The sequence below is a fragment of the Borostomias antarcticus genome (genome assembly GCF_949987555.1).
Source record: "Borostomias antarcticus genome assembly, chromosome: 9".
Taxonomy (NCBI): domain Eukaryota; kingdom Metazoa; phylum Chordata; class Actinopteri; order Stomiiformes; family Stomiidae; genus Borostomias; species Borostomias antarcticus.
This window is the reverse complement of record NC_140242.1, coordinates 22,178,806-22,204,387: the sequence shown is the minus strand read 5'-3', so window position 1 is coordinate 22,204,387 and position 25,582 is coordinate 22,178,806. Positions and strand designations below refer to the sequence as shown.

The window sequence follows — 25,582 nt, the reverse complement described above, 5'->3', positions numbered from 1 at the left end:
TAGGACATATTGCTAATTGTGGCAAATACTGCTGATTCTGCCTTTAATATTGAATCTATACAGGAGCTACACAGATGATCTCCTTCACTATACCTGTAATCTTGGTTCCCTCCTTGGTCTCTTTGGGTACACCAATCCCATATTCATTTTCACCAGATACTCTGAAGTAGTACACAGCTCCCTCTACAAGGTCTGACACCTTGTAGGTCAGACGGTGGCATGTATCTGTTATTCTGGTCCATCCCTTCTTGCTAGCCTCACGCAGGTCAACTAGGTAGTTCTTGACAGGACCACCACCCTCATTTTCTGGGGTGTCCCAGGTGACTGTTGCAGAGTTCTTGGTAACCTCCTTGATATCAACACGAGAGGGTGGGCCAGGAGAGTCCAGGACACGGACATTCAATGTCAGTGTCGCTGTTCCAGCAACATTCTGCAATGTCACTGTATATTTTCCAGAGTCATTACGTGTTGCTTGTTCAACTGTAATGGATGTGAATGTATCAGTAATCTCAATGATTGCTCTCACTCTTAGGTCCACATCTGCCTTGTTCCACATGACATTAGGCACAGGTTTGCCCTTGAATGGCACCTTCAAGGTGAATGAACTGCCATCCTTGACGATGAGTGTCTTCCTCATGTCATTGCTGATATCGAATACTGGCTCCTCCTCTCTCTCCTTTGCCACCTGGGGATCTGTTGGAGGGCTGGGCTCGCTGCGGCCAATCTTGTTTATGGATTTGACAACAAACACATACTCTGTTCCAGATATAAGCCCCATGACTGTGAATTCAGTGTTCTTTGTGTTCTGAACACCAACATTCCAGTCTTCGTCTGTGGTTTTCCTGTATTCAACACGGTATCCAGTGATGGTTGCTCCACCATCAAACAGTGGCTTGTTCCATGCCAGAGTGACAGAAGACTTTGTTGAGTCAATGACCTTGGGTTTGGCTGGTGGTGATGGCAGGAACTGTGGGTCCACTGCCTTGGTCAGTGGACATGGAGTACTGGGGGCACTGAGTCCTGCAGCATTCTCTGCGTAAACTCTGTATTCATATTCACATCCCTCACGCAGGTTGGATGCTTTGACCCTCAGGTCATATACTGGTTTTTTGTTCACACGCACCCAGCGAAGTCCTACCTTCTCTCGTTTCTCAATCACATAACCGTAGATGCTGCTTCCTCCATCAGATACCGGCCTCTCCCAGCAGATGGTCATGGCTTGACCTGCCACACTAGTGACCTGGACATTTGTTGGTGCAACAGGGACAGTGAATGGATCCATGGCTTTAGTGGGTTCACTCTCCAGGGCCTCACCATCTCCATACTTATTCACTCCCCTCACTCTGAAGATGTACTCGTTTCCTTTGAGCAGTTTGGTGACCTTGCACGTGGTAGCCTTCATGTCACCATATACCAGTGTCCAGGCCAGACGGCTGGTTTCACGTTTCTCAACAATGTAGTGCATGACTTCAGCCCCTCCATTTTCCTGAGGTGGCCCCCAGGTCACGGTACATTTTTCTGCTGTGAGGCCAGTCACCTCCAGAGGTCCAGCAGAAGGACCAGGACGGTCCAAAACCTTACAGTTCACAGCCAGAGACCTGGTTCCAGCCACATTCTGTAATGTCAGAACATACTGGCCAGAGTCTCTTCTGATGCTATCTCTGACTATCAGTGTGGCATGGGTGTTTGTTGATGCAACCTCCACTCTTGCCATGGATTCAATCTCTTTTCCATCTTTTGTCCATGAAACAACAGGGTGTGGACGCCCAGTGATATCTGCATCAATTCTCAAGATATCTCCAGCTTTGACAACCACCAGCTGTCTATACATGTCATCAAGAATGATTGTAGGGGGATCCACATCATCTCTGACAGTGACAGCACCGGTGCCCTCTGATGGTACACTAAGGAGCTCAGCTGCATTCTTGGCAATAACGTGGAAGTCATACTGCACATCCTCTGTCAAGCCAGTTACATCGAAGTATGTCTGTAGTAGGTTGTTGAAATTGCACTTCAGCCAGCGCCCATCAGGGAGTTCTCTACATTCAACAATGTAACCAGTTATTTTGGCTCCACCATCATACTCTGGCTTCTCCCATGAGAGGGACACAGATGTTCTGGTAATGTTAGTGACTGTGAGATTAGAGGGAGAATCACATGGGTCTCTTGCAGGTACAGGATCAGAGGCCTTTGTGCAGGGTCCGATTCCAGCAATATTCTCAGCATAGACTCGGTACTGATACGACAAGCCTTCTTCAATGCCTGTCACCCTGAACTGAGTTTCAACAATAAGACCTCTGTTGATCTTGGTCCACAGAATACTGCTTTGGTCCTTACACTCAAGGTGATAACCAATGATGGGACTTCCACCATCACTGGCTGGTTTGTTCCATGCAACCAACATGCTAGACTTTGTGGCCTGGGTAACATGGAGATTTGCAGGATGGCCAGGTGGCTCGAAGGGATACTGGGCAACAATAGGAGCAGAGTCGATGGCGGGGCTCTTGCCGTAGCGATTCTCTGCTGCAATACGGAACTGATATTCAGTACCCTGTGTCAAGCGGCAAATCTTAATTGATGTTCTGGCAACTGTGGCTGAAACAATCTGCCATGTTGTGGTGGTTGTGTCTCTCTTCTCCACAACATAGTTGTTGATTTGACATCCTCCATCGTACACTGGGGGCTCCCATGACAATGAGATAAAGTCAGCACTCAGTTCATCTATCTTTATTCCACTGGGTGGACCAGGTTTGTCCAATATTATAACAGATATCTCGGCTGACTTGCTGCCAATAGTGTTGGTTAAGGTGATCTCATACTTTCCAACATCCTCCCTGGTTGCATCTTTGATAGTGATTTTTGATGATCTCTTAGATGTTATAACATTCACCCTGGTTGTTTGTTTTAGAGAGTGACCATCTTTTTTCCATGAAACTTCAGGATCAGGTCTGGCTCTAAATGGAACATCAATCTTTAGGTCATCTCCTGCCTTGACACTGAATGTGTTGAACATAAGATCAATCACTGGTTTGACTGTAATGTCCTTTACTGTAACAGGTGCTGCCAGGGGCTTAGGATCACTCCTCCCCTTGTCATTCACCGCAATAACCCTGAATGAATATTCATCTCTTGTGGTGAGGCCACTGATGGTTGCCTCCAAGGCCTTAATCTCACTGCACACGGTCCACTTATCATCACCTTTAGGTTGCATTTCTACAATGTAATATTGGATTTTGCTGCCGCCATCGTGATCAGGTTTCTCCCAAGAAAGGCTCACAGTATGCCGAGTTACGTCTACCAGGGTTATTTTGCCAGGAGGCAAAGGAGTCTGAGAAGCCTTGATAGGTTCTGTTGTTTCAGCGGCCAGTCCCACACCCAGCTCATTGACAGCCAACACACGGAAATAGTAGACGCCACCCTCTACAAGGTCATCAATCTTGTATGAGTTTCTGACACAGTTGTTGCAAACACTTGTGAATGCCAATCTAGCAGTTTCTCTCTTTTCCACAATGTAATGTGTGATCTTGGCACCACCATCAATGAGTGGGGGTTCCCAGGAGAGGGCTACAGAGTCCCTCTTCACGTCCTTGACCACAAAGTTTGTGGGTGCACTGGGTGAATCCAACACTCTGACATTGATGAATGCTGACTTCGAACCATTGATGTTCTCCAGAGTCAACACGTACTTGCCAGTGTCAAATCTGTTGACATTATCAATGACAAGCATTGTGTAGGAGCTGGTGACCTCTATTTGGGCACGCTCAGTTAGAGGTCCATCAGCCTTTGACCACTTGACTTCAGGCTCAGGTCTACCTCTGATAGTAACAAACAGACGGAGAGTCGCACTGGCACGCACTGAGACCATCTTTCTGAGGTCAGAATCCAGCTCAATCTCAGGGGCCTCAAGTTTCTCAGCTGCAATCACACTTCCTGGTAAATCCACATGCTCTCCAACTCCCTCAATGTTAACTGCACAGATGCGGAAATTGTATTCTGCATTCTCCTTTAGTTTTTTCACAGTGAAGTGTGTGGCTTGAACACCAGTTGGTGGTGTGCATGTGATCCACTCGTCTTCCACTGCTGCTTCTTTCATCTCAACAATGTATCCAGTGATGGCTGCTCCACCATCATAGATGGGCCGAGACCATGCAAGAGATACAGTGGTACTGGAGTGGTCAGTCATTTTGGGGTTGTTAGGAGGACCAGGTGGATATGTGGCATCACAGGCTTTAATGTACTCTGATGGTGGACTGGGTACTCCCACACCAGCGGCATTCTCAGCTGATACTCTAAACTCATAAGAGTGTCCCTCAGTGAGTCCAGTGACTCTGAACCGAAGGTCAGTCAGCCTCTTCTTGTTACATTTAGTCCACCTGATTCCCTCTTTGTCACGTTTCTCCAGCACATAGCCATCAATCTCTGAACCACCATTATCTTCTGGCCGCTCCCAAAAGAGCACAATAGAGTCACGAGTTATAGCACTAGGCTCAGGTGTGGAGGGAGCACTGGGTGTTTTGAAAGGATTGCGTGCAATTACAGGGTCCGATTCCAGAGGCTCACCAATTCCATACTTGTTCACTGCAGTGACTCTGAAAATGTATTCATTGCCAGGCAAGAGTTTGGTCACTTTGTAGCTGATCGCTTGGATTTGAGGTTCAACTACAGTCCATGATAGTCGGCTGGTCTCCCTCTTCTCAATAATGTAGTGGGAAACACTAGCACCACCGTCATGTAAGGGGTGGCTCCAGTGAAGATAGCATTTCTCCGCAGTGACACCAGTTACTTTCAGAGGGCCATCAGGGGGACCAGGCCTATCAAGAACTTTTACATTCACTGGTATGGTTTTTGTTCCACCAACATTGCTGAGGCTCAAGACAAAGTGTCCACCATCTACCCTGATGCAGTCCTTAACTGTCAGCACTGTGGAAGTGATGGTTGTTTTGACCTCCATTCTTTGGGTAGCGCTGTCTATCTCTTTTCCATCTTTCAACCACATGATGTCAGGGAGTGGTTTTCCCAAGTACTCGGCATCAATGGTGAATGTCTCTCCAGCAGACACAACAATAACATCCTTGAATTTAGGATCCATGGTTGCTGTTGGTGCTTCGATCTCATCTTTAGCAGTGATAGTTCCAGTGCTCTCAGAAGGTGCACTTAAAATGCCAGCAGCATTCCTAGCGATGACTCTGAACTCATACACCTTCTCCTCTGTCAAACCTGTGATAGTGTATTGAGTTTCAATGATGTTTGTGAAGCTAGCCTTCATCCAGCGAGTGTCAGGCAGCTTCTTTCTTTCAATAATATAGCCTGTTATGATGCTGCCACCATCATACTGGGGCCTTGTCCACTGCAGGGTGACATGGTTCCTGGTGATGTCAATAGCCTCGGGGGCACCAGGGGGGTCACAGCGGTCTCGGGCCACGCAACATTCTGAAATCTTGCTAGATGGACTCAAGCCAGCAATATTCTCAGCATAAACTCTGAATTCATATTCAATGCCCTCTTCAAGCTCTGATGTTTTAAAGCGAGCATCAGGTACAAGAAGTGTGTTTAACTTTGTCCAGAGAAGGCTGTTTTTCTCTTTACGTTCTATATGGTAGCCCATGATTGGACTGCCACCGTTGTTGTTTGGTGGTTTCCACTCCACAACCATGTTGTCTTTTGTTGCTGATGAGACAAATGGAGTATCAGGTGCAGCAGGCTCACTGAAAGGATACTGAGCAATGACAGTAGGGGAATCCAGAGATGGACTCTTTCCATATCTGTTCTCTGCGAACACTCTAAACTGGTATTCAACACCAGTCTTCAGCCTAGTAACTTTGATGGTTGTTCTTGCAACAGTAGCAGACACAATTTGCCATGCTGTGGTTGTGGTGTCACGCTTCTCCACAATGTAATTGTTGATTTGACAGCCTCCCGTGTACACAGGTGGTTCCCAGGAGAGATTAACAAAGTCAGAACTAACTTCCTCAATCTTAATAGGCCCTGTGGGTGGACCTGGTTTATCAAGGATAACAATTGAAATTTCCTCTGTGGCTGTACCAACACTGTTGGACGCTGTGATGGAATACTTGCCAGAATCCTCTTTGTTAGACTCTTTAATACAGAGAGTTGTTGATGATGCTGTACTGGAAACATTCAGTCTTGTTGTCTCTTTAATTGCTTGTCCATCTTTTGTCCATGCCAACTTTGGTGTAGGGCGTCCTATCACTGGTATTTCTACCTTCAGATCTTCACCACATTGCACACTGTATGTGTTGAATGCCATTTTAAACGTGGGTTCAATAGTAACATCTTTAGCAGTGACAGGGGCAGCTAGTGCCCTGGAATCACTTTTTCCCTTGGAATTGAAGGCTGAAACTCTGAATAGGTATTCCTGACCTGAGCTGAGACCTGTGACAGTTCCCTCACATGTCTTGGTGGTTGCAGCCACCACCCATTCCTCTGATCCCTGGGGCTGCATCTCTATGTAGTATCCTATGATTCTGCTGCCACCATCATGGTCTGGTTTCTCCCATGACAGTGAAGCAGATGTCTTGTTTACCTCAGTCAGTGTGACCTTTCCTACAGGTAGGGGAATCTCTGATGTCTTCACTGAGTCCTGTGTCTCTGCTGGTAGACCAACTCCAAACTCATTCTCAGCCATGATTCTGAAGTAATAGATAGCTCCTTCGGTGAGACCTCCCACACGGAAACTGGTCTTTGTGCACTTGTTACTGACATTAGAATAGGCTTGCCTGGTAGCTTCACGCTTATCCACCAAGTAGTTCTTAATCCTTGCACCACCATCTATCAGTGGGGCTTCCCAAGTGAGAGTGACACAGTCCTTCTTGATGTCTTTCACTGATAGGTTCAGGGGTGCTCCTGGTGTGTCAAGCACTCTAACAGAGACAAATGCTGACTTTGAGCCAGCACTATTTGCCAAGCTCAGAGTGTATTTTCCTGCATCATTTCTGTCAGTAATGTCAATGGACAATTGTGTGTAGTCGGCACCCTTGTCAATTTGAGCTTTAGAGGGTAGATCACCCTCATCCTTGGACCAGCTAATTTCTGGCACAGGGCGTCCTTTGAATGGAATATTGATCCTCATTGATCCTCCGGCACGAACAACGACTCCTTTCCTCAGATCTGAATCCAGCTCAATCTCTGGGGGATCAATTTTGTCAACTGGTTTTACTGTCCCTTGAATCTCTGCAGGCTCACCCACCCCTAACTTATTAATGGCACACACTTGTACCTTATATTCTTGATGCTCAATAAGTTTGGTGATTTCAAATTTAGTAGCATTCAATCCAGTTGGTGGGGTGCAGATAGTCCATTCCTCCTCATCAGCTTTGCAAATCTCCACAGCATAACCCTGAATATCACAACCACCATCATAGATGGGCCTGCTCCAGGCAAGTGAAATGGAGTTCTTGGTAGTGTCAACCACATGTGCATTAGTGGGTGGGCCAGGTTTGAATGTTGGATCACAGGCTTTGGTATAAGGGGTGGGTGGACTTGGTTGGCCTACTCCTGCAGCATTCTCTGCAGACAGTCTGAATTCATACTCATGATCCTCTGTCAAGCCTGTCACTCTAAAGCGGAGGTCTGTGACTCTGCGTTTATTGCATTTAGTCCATCTGACTCCAGCTTTGTCTCTCTTCTCTACAATATACCCAGCAATCTCACTTCCTCCATCAACCTCTGGACGGGTCCAACATACAGTCATGGAATCTCTTGCAATGTTGGTTATCTCCAGCTCTTGAGGAGCACCAGGAGGAACGAATGGATTTCTCATTATAACTGGTGCTGACTCCAGAGGTTCACCAACACCATACTTGTTGACTGCCATGACACGGAAGATGTATTCATTTCCTGTAAGAAGCTTGGTGACTTTAAACATTGTAGCTCCACAATCACTAGAAACTACTGTCCATGCCAAACGACTGGTTTCCCGCTTCTGAATGACATAATGGGAAATACTAGCACCACCATCATGTCTGGGTGGAAGCCAGGAGAGAGTGCACTTCTCACATGTGACATTGCCGATAGTGAGGGGCCCCTCAGAAGGTCCTGGTCTGTCCAGTACCTTCACATTGAATAGTATTGTTTTTGTTCCAGCAACATTAGTCAGAACCAAAGTGTACTGACCACCATCTACTCTAATAGCATCCTTAACAACAAGTACTGCCTTGAAATCAGAGTTCTTGATCTCACATCTTGCTGAGTTTTCAACTTCAGCATCACACTTGAACCACTGAGCAGTAGGTATGGGCTTTCCGTCCACGCTGGCTTCAAGTGTGAATGTTTCTCCAGCATTAACAACAATGACTTGATTGTACATGGCATCAATTTCATATTTCGGAGGGTCAACCTCATCCTTTGCTGTAATGGAGCCAGTGCTCTCAGAGGGCTTACTGATAGCTCCAGCTCCGTTCCTAGCAATGATTCTGAAGTCATACTTACAGTCCTCAGTTAAACCAAGAACTGTGAATTCTGTTTCAATTATATTTGCGAAACTAGCCTTCATCCACTTTCCCTCTGGAAGATCCCGTTTCTCTACGACATAGCCAGTGACCAGACTGCCACCATCATACTGTGGCCTAGTCCATCTTAGTTTGACAGAGTGCCTAGTCACAATGATGGCTTCTGGTGTGCCTGGAGGGTCACAGGGGTCACGTGCCACACATCCCTCAGAGAGTTTGCTACATTTGCCAATGCAAACAATATTCTCAGCAGACACCCTGTACTCATATTCAATTCCCTCTTCCAAAGGAGTAGATTTGAATCTTGCGTCTTGAATGAGAGATTTGTTGATCTTTGTCCATAGGATGCTGTTCTTCTCCTTTCTCTCCAGGTGATAGCCGAGAATAGCACTGCCTCCATCAGAGATAGGTTTGTGCCATTCTACAACCATGTAATCCTTAGTGTAGGAGGATACGAAGGGTGTGCCTGGTGGCCCTGGCTCTTTGAAAGGATACTGGGCAAGGACAGGCTCTGAGTCAATTGCATAGCTTTTGCCATATCTATTTTCAGCACACACCCTGAATTGGTATTCAGCACCAGTTTTCAAGTTAGTTACTTTAAGTGTAGTTCTGGCTACAGTAGCAGAGACTACAACCCAGTTTGTTGTGGTTGTATCTCTCTTCTCAACAACGTAATTTGAAATCTGGCAGCCACCAGTATATATCGGTGGTTCCCAGGTGAGAGTGATGCTTTCAGCACTGATTTCATCTAACTTGATTGGGCCTGTTGGTGGCCCAGGTTTATTAAGGGTGATTACTTCAATGCTTGCGTCTTTCTGTCCAAGTGTATTAGCCACATTAATGCCATATATGCCTCCATCCTCTCTTGTGGCCTCTTTAATGGTGAGAGTTGTTTGATTCGCACTGTCAACAACATTAAGTCTTGTAGTTTGTTTCAGAGCCGCACCATCCTTTGTCCATGTAATGACAGGTTTAGGGTGACCGGCAATAGGAACTTCAATCTTCAGGTCATACCCAACCTGTACACTGTAGTTGCTGAATTTAGGTCTAACTGCAGGTTCAATGGCAAGGTCCTTAGCCACCACTGGATTGGCCAGAAGTCTTGAGTCACTCTTCCCCTTCGAATTGACCGCACTGACTCTGAATGTGTACTCCTCTCCTTGGGCCAGATTAGTGATAACAGTCTCAAGTGACTTAACTTGAGCACATAGAGACCATGTCTCACTATCCTTGCACTGCATTTCAACCTCATAAGAGCTGATTTTGCTGCCTCCATCATGGTCTGGTTTTTCCCAGCGTAGGGTGACACTGTTGCGTGTGACATCAACAACACTGACTTTACCAGGGGGTTGTGGCTTCTCTGATATCTTCAGTGGTTCAGCGGTCTCTGCTGGCAAACCAACACCCCATTCATTCTCAGCCAGGACTCTGAAGAAATAGATACCACCCTCTGGAAGTGGGTCAATCCTCCATGACATCCTGTTGCAGGTGGTGACAGGGGAATACACTTTCCTGGTGCTCTCTCGTTTTTCTACAATGTAGTGCTTAATCTTAGAGCCACCATCCAGGGCTGGGGGTTCCCAAGTGAGAGTTACAGAGCTCTTTGTGATTTCCTTCACAATGAAATTCACGGGTGCGCTAGGTGAATCTATTACTCTGACACTAAGGAAGACATTTTTAACTCCACTGGCATTCTCTGCTGTTAGAGTGTACTTGCCGCTGTCAAACCTATCAACATTTTCTATCATAAGTGAGGCATAGCTGCTTGTGTTGTCAATCTGTGCTGTTTCCTTGATTTCCCCATCAATCTTTCCCCATTTCAATTCAGGAGCTGGTCGTCCCCTGACTGGAACAAATAGTCTGAGAGTGCTCGAAGCTCTGATGTTGATCATCTTCCTGTGCTCAGGATCAAGGTCAAGATCTGGCGCCTCCAGTTTTTCCTCCAAGAGGATTTTTCCTGGGATATCAGCATGCTCCCCAACACCAACCTTATTGATGGCACACACTCTGAACTGATACTCATGCTTCTCCAACAGTTTGGTCACTTCAAATTTGGTCTCTTTGATTCCGCTTGAAGGAGTGCACATCATCCACTCATCAACTACTCCATTGCAGGCCTCAACAATGTATCCTTGAATCTCACAGCCACCATCATATATAGGTTTGCCCCATGACAGACAAACAGATGATCTTGATGTGTCTGTCACCTTAGGATTATTTGGGGGGCCAGGTTTGAAGATAGGATCCAGTGCTTTAAAGTACACCGTTGGTGCACTTGGTGTTCCAATTCCAGCAGCATTCTCAGCTGAAACTCTGAATTCATAACTGCGATTCTCAAGGAGCCCTGTGACCCTGAAGCGTAGCTCACTAACTGTGCGTTTGTTACATCTTGTCCATCTAACACCTTCTTTGTCACGTTTTTCAACAATGAATCCACTGATGGGATTGCCACCATCATTTGCTGGTCTCTCCCAGGTTATCACCATTGAATCTTTAGTGATGGTGGAGACATCAACTTCTGTTGGAGGGTCAGGTGTAACAAATGGATTTCTGGAAATCACTGCCTCAGATTCAAGAGGCTCACCAATTCCATATTTGTTCACAGGAATCACTCTGAAGATGTATTCGTTTCCAGGGAGAAGTTTTGTGATCTTCAGATTTAGGGTCTGCACTTTAAGCTCTACCACAGTCCAGACCAATCTGCTTGTCTCTCTCTTCTCAACAATGTAATGAGAAACATCACTGCCTCCATCTTGTTGTGGTGGTTTCCAGGCGATGCAGCATTTTTCACTTGTGACTCCATAGATAGAGATAGGGCCCTCAGGTGGACCAGGTCTGTCTAGGACTTTGACATTGATGCTCACAGACTTCTCTCCACCTACATTTTTCAGTCGTAGAACATATTGACCTCCATCAACACGGATTGCCTCTTTAACACTCAAAGAAGCTGTGAAATCAGTGTTTTTTATGTCAAGACGAGCTGCATCTGTTAATTCCTCATCTCCCTTCATCCAGTGGACTGTGGGAACAGGTTTGCCATAAATATTTGCATCTATCTTGAATGACTCTCCTGCATTGACCACCAGTATTTGAGAGTATTTGGCATCCATGTCTATTTTGGGAGGATCCACCTCATCCTTTGCGGTGATGGCACCAGTGCTCTCAGAGGGTTTGCTGAAAACGCCTGCAGCATTTCTGGCAATTACACGGAACTCATACTCTTGCTCCTCAACTAAGCCAGTCACAACAAACTGAGTCTCAATGATATTGGTGAAACTGGCCTTCATCCAGCGTCCCCCAGGAAGTTCTTTCTTTTCAACAATGTAGCCAGTTACTTTGCTTCCACCATCACTTTCAGGTTTAGTCCACCTGAGAGTGATTTGATTTCTTGTGACAATGACAGCTTCAGGTTTTCCTGGACTGTCACATGGGTCTCTTGCCACTTGTATTTCTGACAGTTTGCTTGGTTTGCTAAGGCCAACAATATTCTCAGCATAAACTCTAAACTCATATTCAATACCCTCTTCAAGACCACTGACTTTGAACCTGGTCTCTGGGATCAACTGTTTGTTTTGTTTCACCCAGAGGATGCTGTTCCTCTCTTTGCCCTCAATGTGATATCCCAAGATCTTGCTACCACCATCACTACTGGACTTGGTCCATTCAAGAACCATGCTCTCTTTAGTAGATGCAACAACATTTGGGGTGCCAGGGGCACTTGGAAGTTCAAATGGATATTGAGCAACAATAGATTCTGAAATGAGCATTGAGCTCTTTCCATATCTGTTCTCAGCAGCAATCCTGAACTGATATTCACTGCCAGTCTTGAGGCGGGCAGCCTTGATGGTGGTTCTAGCAACTGTTGCTGACACAATCTGCCAGTTTGTAGTAGAGGTGTCTCTCTTTTCTACAATGTAGTTATTAATGCTACATCCACCATCATACTGTGGTGGCTGCCACGATAGAACGACGCTGTCGGCTGTGACCTCATCTAACACGATTGGACCTGTTGGAGGGCCAGGCTTATCGAGAACAACTACTCCAATGACTGCTGCTGCCTCACCAGCTGTGTTTGAGAGTTTGATGGTGTAATTGCCCACATCCTCTCTGCTGGCCTCCTTGATAACAAGATGGAGCTGAGTATCAGTGGTTTCAGCATTCACTCTAGTTGTTTCCTTGAGTGCAATGCCATCTTTGAGCCATGCCACTGTTGCTTTGGGACAAGCAGCATATGGCACATCGATCTTAAGGTCATCTCCTGCCATCACACTGAAAGTGGTGAAAAGCAGCTTGAATGTAGGGGCAATGATAAGGTCTTTGGCTATTACAGGCATGCCGAGCTGACGAGGATCACTGACTCCTTTCTCGTTAGTTGCAGACACACGGAACATATATTCTTCCCCCTGTGTCAGTCCAGCAATAGTGGCTTCAGTGACTTTGACAATCATGCACTGTACCCACTTATCACTTCCTTTGCCCTGCATCTCAACAATGTATCCCGAGATTCTGCTTCCACCATCATGGTCCGGTTTCTCCCAAGAAAGAGTAACACTCTTGCTTGTGACATCGCTGAGAGAGATTTTGCCTGGTGGAAGGGGCTTCTCAGACACTTTAATTGACTCAAGCGTCTCCACTGGAAGGCCTATACCATATTCATTCTCTGCCAGAACTCTGAAGAAATAGCTTGTTCCCTCCTCTAGGTCTCCAATTTTCCAGCTGGATTTGTGGCAGCTTGTGCAAACTGTAGAGTAGGCTTTCCTGGATGATTCACGCTTCTCCACAATGTAATTGCGGATTCTGGAGCCTCCATCAATGAGTGGTGCATCCCACAAGAGAGACACTGAGTCTCTGGTGATCTCCTTAATAATGAGGTTCTGTGGTGCTCCAGGTGTATCCATCACTCTGACATTCACATATGCTGTTTTGCTGCCTGTGCTGTTTTCAATTGTCAACATGTACTTTCCACCATCAAATCTGTCCACATTCTCAATGAGAACTGAGGTGAATGATGAGGTGGTCTCAATGATGGCCTTTTCCAGAGGCTCTCCGTTTTCCCTGGACCACTTCACCTCTGGCGCTGGTCTTCCCTTAATAGGCACAAAAAGCCTCAACGTGCTGCAGGCACGGATACAGACCACTTTGCGGAGCTCTGCTCCAAGGTCAATCTCAGGAGCAAGCAGCCTGTCCTCCGCTTTGGGGGCTCCAGGCACAGTTGCTGGCTCTCCAACACCCTCACAATTAACAGCTGAAATGTTTATTTTATATTCTTGATTCTCTTTGAGGTTTGTGATTGTGAATGATGTAGCTGTAAGGCCCTTATTCGGGGTGACAATGGTCCACTCATCCTCCTCTGGGAGGCAGGTCTCCACAATGTATCCAGTAATATCAGAGCCACCATCATATACTGGCTTGTTCCATGCAAGTGTGATGGAGGACTTTGTTGTGTCTAACACTCTTGGATTTCCAGGGGGTCCAGGTTGGAAGACTGTGTCTATAGCTTTGTAGAATGGACTGGAGGCACTGGGTGCACTGAGGCCTGCAGCATTTTCTGCAACAATCCTGAATTCATATTCATGTCCTGGTGTCAGCCCAGACACTTTGAATCTCAGGTCAGTCACAGTCCTCTTGTTACATTTCACCCAGCGGACGCCAGTTTTATCTCTTCTCTCAATGATGTAGTTAGAGATATCGCTTCCTCCATTGTTCTCTGGATGTCCCCAGCAGACGACCATGGAATCCTTGGTGATGGTTGTCACTTCAGGAGTTTGTGGCGCATCAGCTGGCACATATGGATTTGTGGCAATCATTGGTCCAGACTCCAGGGGCTCTCCAACTCCATATTTATTGACAGCCATGACTCTGAAGATGTACTCATTGCCCTTAAGCAGCTTTAAGACCTTGAACCTATTCACTTGCAGATCGGATGCAACATTGGTCCATGCCAGCCTGCTAGTCTCACGTTTCTCAATAATGTAGTGTTCAATCTTTGCACCACCGTCATGTGATGGAGGTAACCATGAGAGGATGCACTTCTCTGAAGTAACATCTGTAACAGCAAGAGGGCCATCTGGGGGTCCAGGCCTGTCAAGAACTTTAACGTTGAACACAAACTTGGCAAAACCACCCGGGTTACTGGCTGTTAAAGTGAAAGCACCACCATCTCTTCTCAATGAGTCCTTGTTGACCAAGGTTGTAGAGAAGTCTGATGATTTTATTTCTAACTTTGCAGTGTCTTCAAGCTCCTTGCCTTCCTTGGTCCATACCAGTGATGGTATTGGTCTTCCTGTGACACTAGCATTAAGGCTGAAGATCTCTCCTGCTTTGACAACCACAACACTATTAAAGACAGAATCTACATCAATCTTTGGCTCCTGAATATCGTCTCTGCATGTGACAGCCTCTGAAGGAGTAGATGGGTTGCTGACAGCACCGGCTGAATTTCTTGCAAGAACACGGAATTCATAAGCAGCATCTTCTGTGAGACCACTGACAGTAAATATTGTCTCAAGGATATTGCTGAAGTTGGCCTTTAGCCAACGTCCATTTGGTAGCTCTCTTCTCTCAACAGTATATCCAGTGATTGAGAATCCACCATCACCTTCAGGCTTTGTCCACTGAATGGTCACCTCATGTCTTGTTACATCCAATGCCACTGGCTGACCTGGTGGGTCGACTGGATCTAGAGCAAATGTTGTCTCAGATGACTTACTGGCTCTGCTCAGACCAGCCATGTTTTCAGCAATAACACGGTATTCATATGCAATTCCATCCACCAGGCCTGTTGATTTGAAAATGTTTCCTACAACAAGAGCTTTGCTGACCTTCTGCCATAGAATACTGTTCTTCTCTTTCCTTTCAATGTGATATCCCAAAATGGGGCTGCCTCCATCAGAGGCTGGCTCATTCCAGCTGAGTGTCATGGTATCCTTGTTGAAGGCAGTGATGTTAGGAGTACCTGGCTGGCCTGGCACATCAAATGGATAAGCAGCCACCACAGGATCCGAGGTTATACAGGGGCTGATGCCATACCTGTTCTGGGCCTTGACACGGAACTGGTATGCAGAACCTGTTGTGAGACGAGCAGCCTTGAATGTTGTGCGGATGACTGTAGCTGCCAACTCCACCCAAGAAGTGCCAGTGGTCTCCTTCATCTCAACAATGTAATTATTAATGGGCACGCCTCCATCGTTCTCAGGGGCCTCCCATGACATCAGAACATAGTCACAGGAAACTTCTTCCAGCTTGATTGGCCCAGTGGGGGGCCCTGGAATATCGTGGACTTGGACAGTAATGGTCTCTGTCACTGTTCCAAGGATATTTTTGCCAGTCATAGAGTATTGACCACCATCCTTCATCTTGATTTCACTGATGTTCAGGATAGTTGAGGTTGAGGTTGTTTCAGTATTTATTCTTTGTGTCTGTTTCAGTTCGTGATCCTGATCCTCCTTCTTCCATGTAATTGCAGGCCTTGGGCGACCAAGAACAGGAATTTCTACTTTCAAATTATCACCAGCCTTGACAATTACAATCTTTTGGTAGACTCCACGCAGGTCAAATGATGGTCCAGTGGTTTGTTCTGTGATGACAGCAGGTCTGCTCTCACGTGGGTCACTTCTGCCGGAGCTATTGACTGCCATGATGCGGAATACATACTCTGCATTTTCTATCAGCTCTGTGGCTACATAGTTAAGTGCCTTGATAGTTGTTACATGCACCCACTGATCAGTGTCTTTCTTCTGTGCTTCAATAACATATCCAGTTATCCTGCTGCCACCATCATGGATTGGCTTTGTCCATGCAAGGCTGGCAAAGTCCTGGCCTACGTCTGTGACATAGAGGTTTTCAGGGGCAGTGGGAGCCTGGGATGATCTGATCGGTTCAGGGGTTTCTGCAGGCTCACCAATGCCAAGTTCATTCTCAGCAGTGACCCGGAAGTAATATTCATTGCCCTCCACCAGGTCTGAAATCTTGTAGGAGCATTTCTGCCAGGTTGTGGTAAGTGCTACGTAAGCCTTCTTTGTGGCCTCTCTCTTCTCAATAATGTAGTTAATGATCTTAGATCCTCCATCAATAATGGGAATTTCCCACTGAAGAGTGATGCTGTGTTTAGTAATCTCCCTAGGTTTCAGGTTCACTGGAGGTCCAGGAGAATCCAGCACCCTAACGTTAACAAAGCCAGTCTTCTTACCAGCAACATTCTCTAATGTCAAGTTATATTTTCCGGCATCATATCTTGTGCAATCAGGGATGACCACAAGAGTATATGATTCTGTGGTGTCAATGTGAGCACGGCCTTTGAGAGCAACACCGTCTTTCGTCCAGGACACCTCAGGAGTTGGACGGCCTTTAATTTGCACAAAGAGGCGAATGGATCCACGGCATCTGACAACAAGTGTTTTCCTGAGCTCAGCATCAAGCTCGAAGTCTGGAACAGTTTCAATGTCCACCAGTTGAACAGCTTGCTCTACCTCAGCTGGCTCCCCAATTCCCTCTGAGTTCACTGCTCTGACTCTGAACTGGTATTTGCCACCAGGCTGAAGGTTTGGTATCACATATTCTGTGATTCTCAGGGGAGATCCGGTTGTGTCTGTTTCCCAGTCATCATGTCCAACTTTCCTGTGCTCAACAATGTATCCTTCCACATTCAGCCCACCATCATAGTGAGGTCTACCCCAGTTAAAGGTGGCTGTTGTCTTAGTGGTATCAGAAATTCTTGGGTTGGAGGGAGGTCCTGGTGGATCTAAAACACAAAAAAGGATTATAGATTAATAGTATACGTAATAATCACCTGTCAAAATGCAGTCTATGGCACTATAATTTAATGTTATTGAAGACTCATTTTTACTTACATACAATATCCTTGGTCATCACATGGTGGGATGGCTGGCTGGGCTCCCCAAAGCCAGCTTTGTTCTCTGCTGTCACTCTGAACTCATACTCAACACCCTCAGTCAGGCCTTGGACTTTGTAACGGAGGTCAGAGACAGTCTTCTTGCAAGCCCTCACCCATCTCATACCCCTTCTCTCTTTCCTCTCTACACTGTAACCTCTAATATCACTCCCACCATCCACAACTGGTCTCTTCCAGGAAATGGTGACAGCATTCCTGCTGACATTGTCAATCTCTGGTGTTGAGGGTGGGCCTGGTGGACCTGGAGAAACAGAGAATCAAATTACAATAAGAAATACTATCACAATAATCTTGGTTGTAGCCCTGCAAAGTAAGACATATCACTGTAGTAACACGCATGTATTGTCATGCTCAGTTTTTCAGATTTAAGAACAACTTGAAGTCAAGTTTTATTATTTTCATTCAATATATTCAGCATATTTCAACTTACCAAAGCTGTCAACCATTTTGACTGGACCAGATTGAGAAGAATCCCCGGTGCCATACTGGTTTACAGCAGACACACGGAAGATGTACTCATTGCCTTTAATCAGTTTGCTAGAGACATATCGGCAGTCCATTATGTTTTCAGCAAGTTTTGTCCAAAGAAGTCGACTTGTCTCTCTCTTCTCCAGAGTGTACGACTTGATGGCACAACCGCCATCCTCATCTGGTGGCAACCAGGTCAGCGTACACTTCACAGCGGACACACTGCTGGCTTCAATGGGGCCTGGGGGTCCAGGGATGTCCAGAACCTTGACCTTAACATGCTCCTCCTTAATACCAAAGGGATTGATGGCTGTGATAGTATACTCTCCAGTGTTTTTCCTGCTGGCAAATTTGATGGCCAATATGGAAGATGTTGGAGTACTGGTGATCTGGACAATGTCTGAGTTCTTCAACTCTCTTCCGGCCCTGGACCACACAGTGGTAGGTGGAGGTTTTCCCAGGATGCTGGGCGCAGAGATCAAAATCGTGGCCCCAGCCCTGACAAACACGCCATCCTTAATTTCGGGGTCAATAGTGATGGTTGGTGGCTCTGTGAGGTACAAAATTAATACAGAGAATAAATTAGCCCCCATATTTTCATGTTACTTCCCACATACTGTAGAATAGATGTATGTTGTTTAGAATGTAGCCATTACATTGCTTCCTACAACAAGCCCATAGTCAATTTACATTACACTACATGTAAGTGGTCTGAGGTTGCTTAGTATTCATCCACAGCATGTAAAGACTTTGTATTAAAGTGTAGAACTCACCATACTCATCCTTGCACACCAGGGTGTCGGTCTGCTCAGAGGGAGCGCTGATAGCACCAGCTGAATTCTTTGCTCTGATTCTGAACTCCATGCTGGAGCCCTCTGTGAGGTCTGGGACAGTGAAAGCACAGCCCTGGACATTGACATGGTTGGCCTTCATCCAGGTCTTGCTTGGTAACTCCAGCTTCTCCACCATGTAGCCAGTCAGCTTGTGTCCTCCATCATACTTGGGTGCGGTCCACATCAGTGTGACTGTGCTTCTTGTCACGTTAATCACATCAGGTTTGCCAGGAGGATCTAAAAGGGGAAAATAGATTATTCATAAACAAGTAATTATGACGTTTGTAAAAAGATTTATGCAATGTGGAAATAGCAGTGAATTGGGACTTACCAATGGGATCCAGTGCAACCCGGGGCTCAGTAGACTTGCTAGGCTTGCCTAGCCCGGCCACATTCATGGCCATCACTCTAAACTCATACTCCAGTCCCTCAATCAGTCCAGTCACTCTGCCCTCCTTCACCCTCAGAGGGGTCTTGGTGGCTCTCTTCCACATAAGACTGTTACTTTCCTTAAATTCAACATGATATCCTGCAGAGAGAGCAGACAGTGGTTTAGTTGTGTCTCATATTACTGTGGGAAGCACTTCCAAATTGATATAATATAAACAAACAAATTAACAATACAATTTGAATGTGTTTACCAGTTATTGGGGAGCCTCCACTGTCTTTAGGATCGGCCCAGGTTAGGATGGCTGACTCGTGGCGAATGGCCACAATCTCAGGAGGTGCGGGTGCCTCTGGCACATCTAGTAGTGAGGGAGGAAATTTAAATGAGTGACACTTGTCAAAGTAGTATTAACACGAATGTGAGGTGTTATTCATATTTGTATAGGTCTAAAAACTTACTGAATGGATGCTGGGCGGTCACTGGATCAGATCTGAGACACTCTCCGATCCCATATTTGTTCTCTGCAAACACTCTGAAGACGTACTCAATACCATCATGGAGCCTAGTAACTCTCATGATGTTCTTCTGGATGGCTGAAGCAACAGTGGCCCACTTATTGTCTGTGGTCCTCCTCTTCTCCAGGATGTAGTTGGACACCTCAGAGCCACCGTCATCATTAGGTGGACCCCACTCCAGAGTAATGGCTTCAGCAGTGATCTCATCAAACTTGAACGGTCCTGCCGGTATTCCTGGTTTTCCAACCACTTTGAGTTGGATCGTGGCGTCTTTGACCCCTGCGCTGTTCCTCACAATGATGGTGTACTGATCGGCGTCTCCTCTCTGGCAGTCTCGGATGAGCAGGGTAGTGACAGCACCAGCCGACTCCACAGAAATCCTACCGCTGTCACCCAGAGTGATGTCACCCTTCTTCCAGATGGCGGATGGAGTGGGGGTGCCAGTGACAGGGATGTTGAGACGGATGGTGCTGCCCTCTTTTGCCACATAGCATAGGTCAGGCACACCACTCAGGTCACAGTCAGGCAAGACTGCAAGAAAGGTAAAGTAAGGCAAGTTAATCTATACATACTGAAAGCAAACATTTAGGCTGAAAGTAAAAATGACAATAAGGCGTCAATATCCACAGTCCATTAGCTAGACTGGAGATGTAAGATGTTATTGATTCATCAAAAATGTCTGTCCTTTCAGCATTTACCTATCTGGTCTTTAGCCAGCACGGCAATATCGGTGGGTGGCCCCTCTCCAGACTCATTAACTGCCTTGATTCTAAAGGAGTACTCCTTCCCTTCTTCCAACTCTTTCACAGTAAAGGTGGTATTCTTGGACTTCATCAGCTGCTTCCACTTCTCCTCTCCCTCATTCACCTCCAGTACATAGGCGATGATATGACTTCCTCCATCACACACAGGCTTCTTCCAGCCCAGGATGCAGGAGTCTTTAGTGATGAGCTGAGGCATGAAGTCAATCACTGGTCCAGGTTGTTCTAAAAAGAAGGTATTATATATAGTGATTACTGGTGAATGTATTTGTCACATTTAAATGTACATCAAGCAATGTTAGCAAAAAAAAAAGATTTAGCCATGTTATGAACACCTACCTGAGGCTCTGACAGTGCCTGCAGTTTCGCAGCCATCTCCAATGCCATAAGCATTCTCAGCCAGGACTCTGAAACAATAGGCTTGACCTGATTCTAGGTTAGGGATTCTGAAGGAGGTCTTGGGGCATTCTGCTGTGACACAGGACCATGCCTTCCTCTCTGCCAGACGTTTTTCAACGACATAGCTCTTCACTGGGCCTCCTCCGTCAATCAGAGGGACGTCCCAGGTGATGCAGGCATGGTTCCTGGAGGTCTCCTTCACAATTAGATTAATAGGTGGTCCAGGGGAATCTGTAGAGGATATTACTTGGTTAGACTGGGGCTTGTATAATGGTTATAAAACAGCTTCATCAGTGGTTGGAAATGTCACAACTATATGAAACCACAGACAAATCTTACCTAGAACCTTCACCACAATAGTGTAAGACTTTGATCCACTGCTATTCTCTAGAGCTAGAACATATTTGCCAGCATCGTATCTGTTGATATTTTCAATGTACAACAGAGTATCCCACTCAGAGGTCTTGATCATAACGCCCTCTCTCTCTTTAAGGTTGGCATCCACCTTGGACCAGGTGGCCTTGGGAGCAGGTCGTCCCCTCAGGGGAACGTACAGTCTCATGGTGACCCCAGCACGGAGGACCAAAGCCTTCCGAAGATCTGCATCCAACTCAGCCTCAGGAGCAACTAGAAACCACAACAAAGAAGTCAGAAGTTAACTATCTCAGTATTGATGTATGAATGAAGAGACATTAGAATTAATCCATCCATGTAGTGGGACAGTGAATAGCATTGTGAACAATCTGGTGAAGATTGATGACATACTCAAGATATCCTGGGCCAGGTGGTTGCCAGGAACCTCGCTGGGATCACTGTAGCCAATCTTGTTCACTGCTGTCACACGGAACTGGTACTCAGTTTTGTCCATAAGACTGGTCACCAGGAACTTGGTTGCCTGGAGCTTCTTGGGCACATTGCACTTCGTCCAGTCCTCAGCCTCGGCTCTCTTACACTCCACTAGGTAGCCAATGATTTCACAGCCCCCATCGTAGGCTGGTTTGGACCAGCTCAGGCTGACAGAATTGTGGGTGGTGTCAACCACCTTGGGGAAGGCGGGGGGTCCAGGAGGATCTGCACAAGACCAAAGTGTTAGTATTCCCAATATATAACCACAAATAGAGAAACATGCAATTCTTATTATCTGAGGGATGGGGAGCAAATTTGGGTATATGATTGTGATTCTTATTACTCAACTTTATTTCACAATGAGAGCAGGATTGATTCATAATAGATGATGTATAAAATGTAAAGAGTTACACCTTCCTAGGATTCATCGGAAGAGACTGCACCCTCCTCCACCAAAAACTTAATCAACTGACTTACTTAATGCACTACTTTTTTTCAAAATAGAATGTGTTTTGCTCGAAAAGCCTCATCAGCCTGATGCTCCAAAAGCTTCAAAAGCCTGATGAAGCGCAGAACGAAACGTGCTATTTTGAATAAACGTAATGCATTAAAGTAAGTCAGTCCATTGCCTGAGTTTTTGGTAGAGGACTGTGCGGTCCCTTCTGATGAATCCTACAGTAGGAAGGTTCAACTCTTTACATTTTTGATCTTTGCTTGCTTTGACCAGCACCTCCAGCCCTTGGTGTGCATGAGTGCTTTCTAATAGAAATAGATTATGTATGTTTATACTTACATACAGGATCCACAGCAAGAGCAGCGTTAGATGCATCACTGGGCTTTCCCAGACCGGCTTTGTTCATGGCAATGACTCTGAACTCGTACTCGGAGCCCTCTGTCAGGCCACCAGCCTTGATAGTCCTGTCAATGACTGGTTTGCGGTTGACCTTAGCCCAGGTGAGCTCTGTGGCCTCTCGCTTCTCCAGCATGTAACCCAGGATAGTAGCACGACCATCATCAACAGGAGCCTTCCAACTCACTGTCATGTGGTCCCTTGTGACGTTAGTGATGACTGGAGGATCGCAAGGTCCAGGGACATCTGTGTTTTAACAGAGAAAGGAAATGCAAATGGTTGAACATTGTAGGTGTTATTCATTCATTTACCTTAGTCAACAGAACATATCATGCAAATATGGATCATCTAAAACCTACCGAATGGGTTCTTGGCCATGACGGGGTCAGTGAGGATGGGGTCTCCAATGCCATACTGGTTTTCAGCACTGACACGGAACTGGTACTCGTGACCTTCGATCAGTCTTTCTACATTGCAGTCTGTGAGCAGGCCGTGGACATTGGAGGTGACCAAAGCCCAGTTGGCTCGGCTTGTCTCTCGTTTGTCAATGATATAGTTTGTGATCTCAGATCCACCGTCCGCCACAGGGGGCTCCCACCGCAGCTTCACACGGTCAGAAAACACCTTGCTGATCTTCACTGAGGCTGGAGGTCCGGGTTTGTCTGAAGAAAACACAGATTTATTTAGTCACTGATCTGATTCTAATACAATACGCATTTACTCATTTAGACATTTATCCAGGATTTACTCTTGATTAAAATATAACCTTTCATCTATTACACAAACAGAGCATCATTTAATTGTGCTGGATGTATAAGTACAGAAGAAAACAAGTTGATATGATCTAATAAGGTATGGAGCAGCCTCTCTAGTTTTTTTTTACCTACCTAGAACCTTGAGCTTGATGGATGCGAACTTGGATCCATTGATATTCTCAGCAGTGATGGTGTAGTCTCCAGACTCCTTTCTGGTGACGCAGAAGAGCTCAAGGAGGTGCACATGTCTCTTCGTGGTCATCTTAATTCCCTCCACCAGGGCCAGCGGAACACCATCCTTCTTCCAGCTGACCTTGGGCAGGGGCTTACCGAACACCTCAGCATCCAGACACACATTGGCTCCAGCCTTCACCACAATCAGGTTCTTCATGTTGATGCCAGTCTCAACTCTGGGTGGAACTGGACAAGCAAGAGCAAGAACATATTGTAATTTTGTGCCTCAACAGGTATTTATTAGTGAATGTAAAATAAATATGTTTTGAGTTGAGTTACATTAATATTAATGGAATAATAAAATCTAAAAGAGTTAGAAGATGCCAATTTACTTTTATGTAAATTGTTTGGGGAATTGCCAATGTTCCCATGTTGATATACACTGTAAATTGAATTGCCACTGCGTTTATACTGTACATCACTTTGATAAATATCTCCTCCTGAAACTCCCATGAAGTGCTCCACCTACTTTGAGGTGAATTTTGCTCAATGTATCCAAACACTAGCCTGGCTTCGCCATCCTAATCATGTGAGCTCACATTCTGTCTCTCTCTGCAGATCAGTTTGGTCACAATCGCATTCAACTGAGTTCCACCCGGCAGATATTTGCTGTGCCAATCACAACCGTTTGTCTAATATCGGGCGAGTTTGATACAACGACTGTTTTGATACGATGATGCAATGACTAACCCACGTTGTGTTGCTCTGATTAGTTATCGTCTATTCAATTGCGTCCAAGCCTGTGACCGTTGATAATGTCCCATGGAAATTGAAAATAAACAATCAGTTCTAGACCCTTTGCATTTTTGCGAATTGGGTCTGGTGAAGCCAGGCTATCCAAACGGACCTTAAGATGGCACACTGCTTGACAAGGCGTTCGTTTTTTCCTGTAAGTATGAATGAACGAGCAATAGTGTGTGCGGGCCGCCAGTACCTACCATTCTCAGCAATCACAGGGATGGGATCTGAGAGTTCAGAGGGTACGCTGATGTTGATGGCAGTCTTGGCAATGACTCTGAACTGGTACTGCATGCCCTCCTCCAGTCCAGTCACCACATAGTCCTCCTTCTGGATGTTCTGACAGTTGGCATTGCAGCGTGTCCATGCCTCCCCTGGAATCTTCACAAACTCTACATAGTAGCCAATCAGTTTGCTGCCTCCATCATTCTTGGGACGACTCCAGACCAATGAGACTGAGCTCTTGGTCACATCCATGACTTCAGGTTTGCCAGGTGGATCTAGAAGGAGGATATAAAACTCTTAATCACAGAGTCTGATTAATGGCAGGTCTCTACTTACCTCTAAAGTGCATTGAAATATTTTGAAGATGCTATCAAGAAACATTTTAGGGCAAAAGGGTTCTTGAATAAGAAGAAAAAATAGATCCAATATTGACTAGTGGACTTGAGTACTCACCAACTGCAGTTCTTGCAGTGATTAACTCTGTCTGTTTGCTAGGTTTGCCCTGGCCAGCCTGGTTCAGAGCTGATACTCTGAAAGTGTACTCCAGACCCTCGATCAGGCCATAGCAGGTGTACTCAGTACTACGGACCACTGTCTCGTTAGCCTTTACCCACAGCAGGCTGTTTCTTTCCTTGCGCTCAATGCAGTAGCCAGTCAAGGGGCTGCCACCATCACTGGTTGGCGTCTCCCAGGACAATACCACATAGTCTCTGTTGATCTTCTTGACGGACAGGTTCCTAGGCTCACTTGGAGGCTCTGGAATGGAAATATTCAGTCAGATTACTACAGCAAGTCAAATGTAATAATGTATATACACTTCTATTTACATATATTTGTGAGTAATAATTATAGATATAATGACTTTATTTGATAGCACTCACCAAAGGGATATCTGGCGATCATTTTCTCTGCGTAGATGGGCTCAGAAATTCCAAATCTATTCTCAGCACGGATTCTGAAGCCATACTCCATCCCAGGGGTGAGCTTGGTCACCCTATAGCTGGTTTTGGTGCAGGAGCTGGCAATAGTCACCCAGTCCCCTCTGCTTACATCACACTTCTCTACAATGTAGTTGGTTATGTTGCTGCCTCCATCCTCTGTAGGGGTGTTCCAGAGGAGGGTGCAGGCATCGATATCCCTCTCCGTGATCTCCACAGGACCCTCGGGTGGCCCGGGGATGTCTGGTGCAGG

General features: G+C 46.0%; 1 protein-coding gene across 1 annotated transcript in view; it reads right to left on the bottom strand.

Annotated features, from left to right (window-relative positions):
• ttn.2 (titin, tandem duplicate 2) overlaps nucleotides 1–25,582 on the bottom strand; it is a gene marked incomplete at both ends in the record, with an annotated part of 185,423 nt that overhangs the window by 46,972 nt on the left and 112,869 nt on the right. Inside the window, 17 exons of the mRNA XM_084442903.1 lie at nucleotides 94–17,208; nucleotides 17,318–17,620; nucleotides 17,810–18,397; nucleotides 18,621–18,917; nucleotides 19,012–19,209; nucleotides 19,322–19,426; nucleotides 19,527–20,114; nucleotides 20,282–20,569; nucleotides 20,684–20,974; nucleotides 21,083–21,370; nucleotides 21,509–21,814; nucleotides 22,383–22,685; nucleotides 22,799–23,101; nucleotides 23,327–23,614; nucleotides 24,367–24,666; nucleotides 24,845–25,147; nucleotides 25,273–25,572. Of these exons, the coding sequence (XP_084299029.1) occupies nucleotides 94–17,208; nucleotides 17,318–17,620; nucleotides 17,810–18,397; nucleotides 18,621–18,917; nucleotides 19,012–19,209; nucleotides 19,322–19,426; nucleotides 19,527–20,114; nucleotides 20,282–20,569; nucleotides 20,684–20,974; nucleotides 21,083–21,370; nucleotides 21,509–21,814; nucleotides 22,383–22,685; nucleotides 22,799–23,101; nucleotides 23,327–23,614; nucleotides 24,367–24,666; nucleotides 24,845–25,147; nucleotides 25,273–25,572 (22,164 nt within the window). The remainder of the gene's footprint in view (nucleotides 1–93; nucleotides 17,209–17,317; nucleotides 17,621–17,809; nucleotides 18,398–18,620; nucleotides 18,918–19,011; nucleotides 19,210–19,321; nucleotides 19,427–19,526; nucleotides 20,115–20,281; nucleotides 20,570–20,683; nucleotides 20,975–21,082; nucleotides 21,371–21,508; nucleotides 21,815–22,382; nucleotides 22,686–22,798; nucleotides 23,102–23,326; nucleotides 23,615–24,366; nucleotides 24,667–24,844; nucleotides 25,148–25,272; nucleotides 25,573–25,582) is intronic.